Here is a 10,483-nt window from a genome sequence, read left to right as displayed (position 1 = left end):
ACCACTACCACTACCACCTCCCCTGTACTCTCCTCACACACTGAGAGAGGAGGTAAAAAAAAAAAAAAAAACACTGTCGCCTGTTCTTTGCTCCGCGTCGAAGCCCGACATAGTTGGTTTCACTCAAAAAGCGAAGAGATGGAGAAAGAGAGAGGAGAAAAGGAGTAGGAAGGGAGGTATAGGAGGAGGGGGGAGAAAGGAGAAGAGAGGGAGGACGGGTAAAGAGAGAGGAAAAAAAAAAAAAAAAAAAAAAAACTTCAACCCAGCAGAAGATGCTCACGTTTGGCTCTCCTCAATTATCCCCTCCCGTGAAGATAGGTGGCGTGCGTTTCAGGGGGCTTCTCCTCTGTGTTACACGGCAAAGAAAAGGAGGTGGAAAGAAAAAAAAATGTCATTAGAAGAGGCGTAACACGTCAGTCCCTACCCAGGTTTGTTTCCTGGAGTGGGTGTAAGACATCAGTTGTAAACCTGCCCTAGCAGGAATAGCGGTCCCTCCCTCCTCCCAACTATTTCTAAGGCTTTATTTCTAAGGCTTTATTATCACCGGTGGAAAAGGATCCGCTCACCGACGCGCTCCGGTATCATCATCCCTTCTCGCAACTCCTATCTTATCCGCAAGACACCCTTCTTTTCCACCCCTCTAAAAAACCAGGTACGTGCCTCCTCCACACTTTCCCCCCTTCTTATTTCTACCCTTTTTTCCCCCGCATCGTGCGCTTCTTCTTCTTCTTCTTCTTGGATGACAAACTTTTTATCCGCGCGTAAAAGAGTTTGGAGCTCAACTTCTTCTTCTCCCTTACCTGCGCAGGTGGAAATAGGTGTTTCGATTTTTTGTTTTTTTGTCTTTTTTTTTAAAAACCCCATTCTCTCTCTCTTTCTCTCTATCTCTGTCTATCTATCCAATCCTTCCGTCGTCGTCCTCCCTGGCCAGCCCAGCCCGGGGAAGAGTGGCTCTTTCGGGGCGTTTGGCGTTGCACAACACCGCTATCCTTTGGAGGAAAGAGAAAAAAAAACACACACAAAAACCCAAAAACCAGCCGATGTTCCTCTTTTTTTTTTTGTTTTTTTTTGTTTTTTTGAGCGTCTTCATCATGTGTTGTGTTAGTGTCTTGTTTGGATCTTTCGCTTAAACGTCTTGTCCTCCAAACCGAAGCTCAATCTGGTCAATATTCTCTTCTAATATCGGTATTTGCGCTGATAAATTAAGTGGAGAAGCCGTACATCCCAGCACACAGGCGATTGGAGTCTTATCGCTTTTGTTTATGCGCCATTTGTGCGTTAAAGATTCCTCCTTCCACTGCGCACACATTTGAACAATTATTCCCCATGTGTTATTCATTAACTGTTGACAGCAGCTTTGGAGCAGAGTTTATTAAAAAGTAGAAAATTTGGAAAGTGTTTATTGAAGTTCCTGGACTTTTTTTTAATATATATATATATATTCAGAGACCACACAGTGAAGGGAAGGGAAAGGAGAGGACAGGGGCTCCACACGCACCCTGGTCGCTTTTCGCCGTTTGTAATGTTCCAAATCTGGATTGGAGCCTAAAATGAGACAGAAATGTAGATTTATTGACTAGTTTCGGCAGGAACGGATGGCGCAAAGCCTTGTGAATCGGATAGTTTGAGTGTAAAACTCCCCCAAAAGAGAGTGAAATGTTAATGTTGAATTTGACTGCAAACTTTTTCTGAATGAAACGACGCGCTTTTTTTTTTTTTTTTTATGGAGAATAACGGTTTGTTTTAGTAGAACCTGGAAGAACTGTTTGCTTTTCTTGAGCTGAATGAAATGAGAAATGAGAAATTAGACAAGATCCGCTTCAGCTATGGCTCTTTTTATTTTTTAGATCCACACTATCAAGTTGTTTTTTTTTTATCATTATTATTATTATTTTTGCGCAAAGTGGACACCTCTGCACCGCTCAACACGCCAACATTACCGGGTCTTTTTTTTTTTTTTTTGCTGTGTCTGAGCAGTGTGTGTGTCTCTATGTGTGTGTTTCCCGTCAGATATCAGGCTGAAATCAAGGAATCGGAGTCCATGCGAGCTGCCATCTGATCCCCCCCACACACACACTCCTTTACTTATCAATGAAGCAAGAGATCATGGCGGATGGCCCCAGGTGTAAGAGGCGAAAACAAGCCAACCCCAGACGGAAAAACGGTAAGAAAAATCACACAAGTCCGAAGTGGGGTTGTTGGGAAGGGGGTTTGTCTTTTTAGTTTTGGATGGAAGCCTGCTTTGAAGGGCTTCGGTGGATCCGCGGGGCTGGTGCGCTCTTTTTCTCCCTTCTCGGTTTTTTTTTTTTTTTTCTTTTACGCATATGGGATAAAGCACAAGAGGGGACCGTTATCCGGTGGAGAAACTGTGCGTAAATGCGACGCGCTTCCATAAGACTATTAAAAAAAAAAAAAACAACCCAAAATATGACATAAATCGGTGTAAATGTGCTGCTCCGACTGGATTATTTGCTGTATTTGTGAAGTGGGAACTTGTGGATGGATGTTGGAAAGTTGCTTGTAACGGTAGAGGAGCCGGGGCTGGGACAGAATCCGCCATGGGGGTCGGAACTGTCTGAGTGTGAGTGTCTGTGGATCGGTCACTCCATCTACAACGGAGCGCGGAGGCTGCTGTGGATGGAGCATGCATTTTTACGCACGGACATAGAAAAGCCAAAAATGATCCGAATAATGATGAAAATAGAAAAAAAGAAGTCCAATATTCTTCTATTTCGCTTTAATTCCCCTTGGCTAAAACATATATATATTAAAAAAAAAAAAAAAAAAAGGCCTGGATGTATTTTTTTTAATCCACCCTTTAACATCGTCGCTGTTTTCCGGGACAGGAGGTGGCATTTGTCCCCGCTCACTTATATTTTTTGTCTGCTTTACTTTAACTTTACGCATTGGAGATATTCGATATAAATAGCCTGACATGTCCGATAAATGCTGGACATTAATTGGGTCTGGACTAGGGTGCGCTGGAGGTGGAGATTTGTTGGGTTTTCTTTCTCCATTTGACTGCACACTTTCCCACAAGAGGCAAATCTGCAGTGACATTTCCTGGCCCCGTTATTCCTGATTATTCCATATAGGCTCCAAACACACTGGCAGTAGTAGGAATATGTGTGTGTATGTATATGTATGTGTGTGTGTGTGTGTGTGTGAGTAAAATATCGAGGCTTCAAATCAGACCAGGCTTTTATTTCCTTTCTCCACAACAGTTTTTTAATCTCTGCCCCCACAGGTTATTTATCTAGATCAGATTTCATTTATTGATTTCATACAATCAATAGCAGACAAGCATTTTGTTCCACGCTAAATAGCACAAGAGCCTAAGAGTGGAGATGGAGATTTGTAATATATTTCTACATATATATATATATATGTGTGTGTGTGTATAGATATTTATGCATGTACGTGTGCATTTGCAGAATTAAAAGAATAGAGAATAATAGGACACGTTTGCAGACATGGCAGCCTGTTTAGCAGTGGCCACCTGTGAGAGGGAGTTCGTACCAAATGCACCGTTTGATAAAATAATATTAGCAAAGCAAATAGAATTTTCGCACCCTTAAACCTGACGAGAAACGGCCAAGCTTTGGCAAGAGTGTGTGAGGAATATTTATATCTCTTTTTTTAAAAAAAAAAAAAAAAAAAGGAGATGAAGAAGAAAAACAGGAGATTGAAGCGGATTAAGAAAATAGATTCCCTCAGTTTTAAGAACCCACTTTTTCTTTCTTTTTTTTGTTTTTTTCGCTTAGTAACAACTGTCTGATTCTGATGACACCCCCTCACCCTTTCACCCCCCAGTCCCTCCCATCCTCACCCCTCCCCTTATCCAATACAACTCCCCCCCTGGGAATGCAGAGGCTTATTGAGGCTTGGCCACTCTCTCCTCCTTCTCCTTCTCCTTCTCCTGGATGTTGTGGATGTTCTGCCGCCACTCTTCACTCCATCCCCGAGCTGTAACTAACAAACAGGAACAAAATAAATAAAAAGCAACTCGAGCAGACACACACGGACACACGGGGAAAAAAAATATTTTTTCTCTAGCAGATGGAAGGCTTCGGTTCCCTTAAGTAACAAATCAGATGAACGTACACAAATGTGAATTGTGCACAATTACAGCTAATTTCACTGAATGGCATGGCATGTTTTCATGTCATTTGCATGCCACCTGTCATTACTTTTTGCATAACCCCCCACCCCCCCCCCCCCCCCCCCCCAAATGTTTTACATCTGCTTTTGTTTTTATCTTTTAATTTTTCAAGCGAATTGGAATTGTTGCCTGTCTTTTTTCCTTCATCTTTTTTTTTTTTCTTTTTTTCCGCCGAAAAAAGTGAGGGGCATTCAGCATCGGTGCCAATTAGTATTAATGAGGCGTTTGCTCAGTACTAACTTGTCTAACCGATGACATTCTCGTCCAGATGACTGTTGCTGGCCTTCAGGGTTGGAGGTGCTACAGTAGCTTTTTTACTCGCTCGCTTGCCCAGTGTGTCATGTGGTATTTAACCACAGTTCATGACTTATCCACCCCCCCCACCCCACTCCACTCGAGTCCAATCCACCACCCCCCCTCCCCCCTTCTCCTCATCCCGAACCTCCTGTGCCACACGCCGCCGCTGTGAAGCCTCAGTCCTGTCTCTGAAAAGGCAGCGATGGTTAAAAGCAACAAAAAACCACAGACAGAAATGACTCTTTTTCCTCCTCTCCTTCTCCTTCTTCTTCTTCTTCTTCTTCTTTTCCTGGTGTGAAACTTGATCTCAACAGCATGAAGTGCTTGAGAGTTTGGCCCTCGCCAGGTGTTGCTTGTCGCATCCAGCTGTGAATCGCTCCTCGCACACCTGTCCTTATTTTCCCATTACTGGGGGAAAAAAAAGAAAAGTAAAAAAAAAACCTCCATCCTCACCAAAAATTAAATAAATAAATGGGTGTTTTCTGCTGGCATGTTGTGCATACTGTTGCATGTGTGGCCCGAGCATGAGATGAAAGAGGAAATACAGATGTCGCCTGATTTCTCTCTCAGCGTTTTCATTTGTTTTCATTTGATTTGGCGCCGCTCGGAAGTGTGTTTTTTCCCCCCCTCCTTCCTCTTCTTCTTCTTCTTTTTGTATTTTTTCTTGATGACATTTCAGTGTCGGGATATACCCTGGGAAATGCACTGATTACATAATCTGCAGCAGCAGCAGAAGAAGAAGAAGAAGGAGAAGAAGAAGGAGAAAGAGAAAGACGAGGCCAATCTCCCTGATATAATAGTCTGTTTATTAAAGCTATCACTGATTCTGGTTTAAGAGAAGAAATAGGGGAAAGGCTGTGTTTGTATGCAGGGGAAAGAGAAAGGGTGGAGGTGGAGGTGGTGGGAGTAGGGGGGTGGTGGTGGTGGTGGTGGGGGGGGGGGGTTAGCCTTGCTTTCAGAGCCAGACAATGCCAGATTTCTGCCAGTCTAAACAATTTGTCCATCTCTATTATTCCTTTGGCTTTTTAAAGTTGTGTGTTCCAAGGTGCTGCTTCAACCCCCTAAGTCCGATCCCTCACTTTTTTTTTTTTTTTTTGTAATTTTTTTGCCACCGTCACCGTGCAAAAAAAAAAGGGTAGAAAGAGGAGGAGGGGGGGATGGAGGAGGAGGAGGAGGAGGTTTCGCGGTGCGCTCACGGACAATTGATTGTCAGTGGTAATGTGTTTCATTTACATGTTTATACCGTCAATAGTGGCAGGGGGTTGTCCACGGCGCCATTCACTTGCTGCCATTCCCATACGGGTTGGCAATTGTGTTGGAGCAGCCCAAAGAAAGCAGACACCTTCCTACTCCTACACCGTCCTGATGGCTTTTTTTTTTTTTTTTTTTCTCTGTAGGATGACACACACACAAAAAAAGAAAAAAAAAAAAAAAAAGAAGGGGATTATTTTGTTAAAGCAAGTGAAATAATTGCTGTGAGATATCACAGGGGGCAGCAGTGGGGGCAAAAGTGTCGTCCATAGAGTGTCGATAGATAGCATCCTACAGCCCAGCAGGAATTCTTATTTCTATTTTTTTTCAATTTTAGAAGTCAAATTGTATATATTTCCAAATAGCACCCCCCACCTCCCATCTTTTCCTCCCCACTTTGTGTAAAATAAAAAAAGAAACAGCGACCAATTCCTCAATGCAACCTAATAAGGAGGCATATTTGTCCTGTCACAATTGCACTTTGGCGTGCTGCGTGAGGCCTTATTATTTTCTCGGTAGCTTTTTTGCATCACTTGATTTTTTTTTTTTTTTTCCTCCTCTCTCTTTCTCGGCTGCGGAGCTAAATATATCCATCTGCTCAAAGTGTGTGAGTCAAGTGTATATAACGGAGCACGTAAAAATGAATGGACTTCCCTGACGGTATCATTTCAAGCGTCGGTGTATAGTAGCAAAAGGTTGTTGCCTTCGGGTGATGTCGTCGTTTTGGAAAGGGGTGAGGAGTTTGTTTTGTTTTTTAAAATTTTTTAGCACCGTATTGAAAGTTATATGAATTTATTTTATTGTACGCAGAACCAGACAGAGATCCGGTTTGATATCTTCGACTTTCAAGCTGATATGTTATTCAACAAATCCTCTAATATGTGCTTTCCACAAGGAATTAAATCAGGAATGTAGCTCTGCAACTGCAACACATGCACATTTTTTCCTCTCTCTCGCTTTGATAAAGCAGATAAAAGCAAATAGCATGGCTTGTGGCTGTCCCCCCCACCCTCCCCACCCCTCCTTCTCACCACCCTCCCCTTCCTAAACTACCCTACCCCCCCACACTCACTAAATCCAACACAAAAATAAAATAAATAACAAACCTAATGATGATTTCTACTTCACCATCTTGGACACTGAGCACAAAACTTTAATTCTCTTCCCAAAAAGAACATTTTTGACACATTTTCACCTCTTTTTTTTTTCTTTATTATTATTATTATTATTATTATTATTCCATGTTTTTTTTTTTTTTTTTTTTTTTTTTTTTCATTCTTCCTTCCTCGACCGCCCTGCTTGTGTGAAGATATTTTTCGCCTGGCGGCCAGAGAACACACACTTGCAGAGGCACCGCGAGCCCGGACCCCTGACACCGCGGGTCTTGGAATGCCTTAGGTACGATTTCACTTTCGCTCACATCAATGCTGACCTGAATGCCTTTCATATCTGATCCGCCGTGTCTCTCCTGGTAAACATCCCCCGGGGGGAGAACAAAGAAAGGAGCTCCTCTTCTTCTTCTTCCTCTTCTTCTTCTTCTTCTCCCTCTTCTTCTTCTTCTTCTTCTTCTTCTTCTGCTTCTTCCCTCTTAATCACAATTCAGCCCCTTTCGCCGCCAGCAGCAGGGCTACACATTTGCATTCAGCATCAGAAAAGGGCCTGAGATGAAAAGGGGGGCAGGAGGAGAGAAAAAAAAAAAAAAAACGGAGAGCAAGAGGGAAGAGGAGGAAAAAAAAAGAAAGGAAAGGAGGAAGGGGAAAAATAGGGAGAGGTGGGTGGGTGGATGGGTGGCGGAGAGAAATAACTAGGGTGTTTGTGGTTGTTTGTTGGTCGTCCCCTGGTTACAAGCCTTTTATAGCCTCCCTACTCTAGCGGGGACCCAGGCCCCTCCTGACAGACAGATAGTGTTACGAGATGGCATGCCCACACTATTCGTGGCCACTCACACTTAAGAAGAAGAAGAAGAAGAAGAAAAAATCCTGGATGAGACAGATTGGATTGTGCTTAAAAGAAAGCGATAAGAGTCAGGAGCAGGTGTCTTCATGATGCCCTTTTTTTTTTTTTTTTTTCTCCTCCTTTTTTTTTGTACTGTGTCTATGTGTGTATATATATGTGTGTGTGTGTGTGTGTCGTTTTACTGGCAGTGAGGCACTTCTAAAAGTTATCCCGACCTCTTTAGTGCATTTTAGGCCTTTTTCAATTGAAACACCATCCATTCACGTCATGCAAACATGTAAAAATAACGGTGCAGATATCTTTATTGTGCAGCTCCCCAGCCTGGATGTATGCAAATCTTAAGCAAAGATGGGGAGATTTGAGCAAGGGGGGGGGGGGTTGTGTGTATGTGTGTGTGTGTGCGTGTATATGGGGGGGGGGGGTACCTCAGCTACTTAAATGGCATCATGTGATATGGATTCCTTTCTTCCTTTCTCTTTTCTTTTTTCTCACCCAGAACTTTTTTTTTTTTTTTTTTTTCTTTTTGGTTAAGAAGAAGGATTATCGGTACACCTTCCCTCCCTCCTCCTCCTGGCCAAGCTGCGCAGGATTTAGGCAGATTTACTTCAGCAAACACCTTTGGACACTGGGGGAAAGTAGGAGTCTGTTTGCAAAAGGGGCCTTTTGTTCCGAGAGGTTCTGGATAATGCCTTACCAGGCAGCCATGATATTAACCCATGCTTTGGAGAAACGGGGTGGCACTGGTGGTGGTGGTGGTGGTGGTGGTGGGGGTTAACTCTTTGTATGACAACTCTTTGCAGTTCGTACATCCCCTCTGCATGTTCAACGAGCACCTCTTTCTGTTTTTTTTTTTTCTTTTCTCCCCTTTCGAGCTGCGTTGCTTGCGTTTGGCTGTAAGTGTCGGTTGTGTGGCTAACTCCAAATTCTTGTGATATTTTAACAGGACATATTGGTTTGGAAAGAAAGCAAAAGCAAAAGCAGCACAAGTTACAGGGTATTTCGGTGTGGTGGTGGTGGTAGTGGTGCACACACACACACACACACAGGCACAAAAACACACATACACAGAGCAACTGCCACTGCCAAGAACGATGAAAGCGAGAGCAGTGGCTGGGATCCGTTGCCTGACTAACACTGAGGCATGAATCAGCCAGTAGTGAGCCAACTCTGCCCCTGTGACTTCCCTTTATGTTTAAACGGCAATAATGATGTATCGTCCAAAACAATGTGGTGACACAGATAGCAACGTGGCATTCCTAGCGTGCTTTTGGTCTTAATCTTTTTTGCATTTGTTTATGCATTGTCAAAAGGAAACAATACTGTTGTACATGTGTTTTAAAAAAAAAAAAAAAAAAAATCTGCATGGAAGCTTAAGTGTAGTTGCATTTCTGATGTTTTTTTTTTTTTTTTTTTTACCCAAGAGGAACTGCATTGGACTCTTTTGCAATGGTAGTTTCGGTTTAAGCTTGTTTGGGTTTCCGAGATTTGTTTTGTTGCTGCTAGGGAACTACAGCAGAAAGTTGGGTTTGATGGGTTGCTAACATTAAGGTCATTGTTTTGGGTGAGGGTCAAACTTTAGCTCAGCTCTTCCTCTCTATATGTAAGCGTATATTTAGTGTAGATAATCTGTTTTTCCATATTTAATTTACCAAACATGTAGTTGTTCATTAAAGCTCATGAAGTCATTCTATCAAAAACAGTGAAAATTGAAGAAAACGTGACTTTTTCTGCAAAAACACTTAGGGATGCATCCGGGGAAGAAAATCCACTGTATTAATTAAAGGTTGAGAAGTTCTGGCACATTTTCGATCGGTAGATGCTTCCGGGTCTGTAAGGGTTAAGGTCATTAGTTTGGGTCTAGTTGCTTCGTTGAAAGAGGCAGAGATGTCAGAAAGTCCGTAGATGCAGAGTGATGGACTGAAGGCGACAGACTCAAAGGTGTTTGCAGCAGCAGCTCCGACCCCGACCCTGGCGTTTTTACTCGTCACATTTGACAGGTCGTATAAACTCGACAACGCGCTGCTCGCTGTAAAGTTGCACTACAGTCAGATGTCTTTCTCCTGCTTCCCTGACTTTATTTCATGCCTTCCTGCTTGTTTTTTTTTTTCCCCCTCCTTTGTCTTTCTCCGCATGGCCTCCTCTCTCATCCTCTTGTTTTCTCTGTTTTCTCCTTTTCACTCTTGGTGATTTTGACCAAAAAAAAAAAAAAAAAAACACCTAAAAAGCCAAACACAGAAATTGAAACTTCACTGGTCCGGCAAATAATTGCATGCATTTGGACTTTTCATTTACGTGTGTACACTCTTTACCCTAAGCCGGCATGTTTTATGCATTGCGTGGGAGAAAAATGCATTCTGAAATATCATGCCTCATTTGAGTCTTTCTCAAGTGAAAATGCAAAGTCTTTATTTGGCCCATCCGTTCCGTCTCGTCCTGCTGTTTGCACTTATTCAGTTGTTGCGCCGCGTCTCGCCTGTGATTTTCAACATTTTCCACGCGTCGACTTTTTCCCATTTGCGAGGGAGTCTGGGCGCGACAGACGACAGGTTGCTGAGCAGGTGTAAACTAACATTTAGATTTCATAATGAAATGGCAGGGGGCAAAAACAACTTGGAAAACACTTTTTTTCCCTTCTCTCTAAAATGGTATATCCGTACCTTACACCTCAATGCACCGGAGGAGTTTAGTAGCGAATGCTCCACCAAATTTATACGTCGCTCTTGGTTTAATTAATTCCAGCATATGTTCCTGATTGGTCTTGTGCGGTGTACTCCTATTTAGTTCAGATTAGTAGACACGAGTATTAGAAACGATCTA

At 42.8% G+C, this 10,483-nt stretch overlaps 1 protein-coding gene across 4 annotated transcripts in view; it reads left to right on the top strand.

The window, feature by feature from the left end:
- The first annotated feature begins 265 nt into the window (after window positions 1-265).
- zeb2b (zinc finger E-box binding homeobox 2b) overlaps window positions 266-10,483 on the top strand; it is a 118,091-nt gene continuing 107,873 nt past the window's right edge. For all 4 annotated transcript variants that reach the window (XM_030151599.1, XM_030151584.1, XM_030151591.1 and 1 more), the window contains exons 1-2: window positions 266-652; window positions 2,011-2,164. In XM_030151599.1, the coding sequence (XP_030007459.1) occupies window positions 2,092-2,164 (73 nt within the window). In that variant the 5' untranslated portion in view covers window positions 266-652; window positions 2,011-2,091. The remainder of the gene's footprint in view (window positions 653-2,010; window positions 2,165-10,483) is intronic.

This window comes from Sphaeramia orbicularis, chromosome 2 (genome assembly GCF_902148855.1).
Source record: "Sphaeramia orbicularis chromosome 2, fSphaOr1.1, whole genome shotgun sequence".
In the NCBI taxonomy this organism is placed as follows: Eukaryota; Metazoa; Chordata; class Actinopteri; order Kurtiformes; family Apogonidae; genus Sphaeramia; species Sphaeramia orbicularis.
Note: the sequence above shows the minus strand (reverse complement) of the source record. Positions and strands in the feature narration are given on the sequence as shown.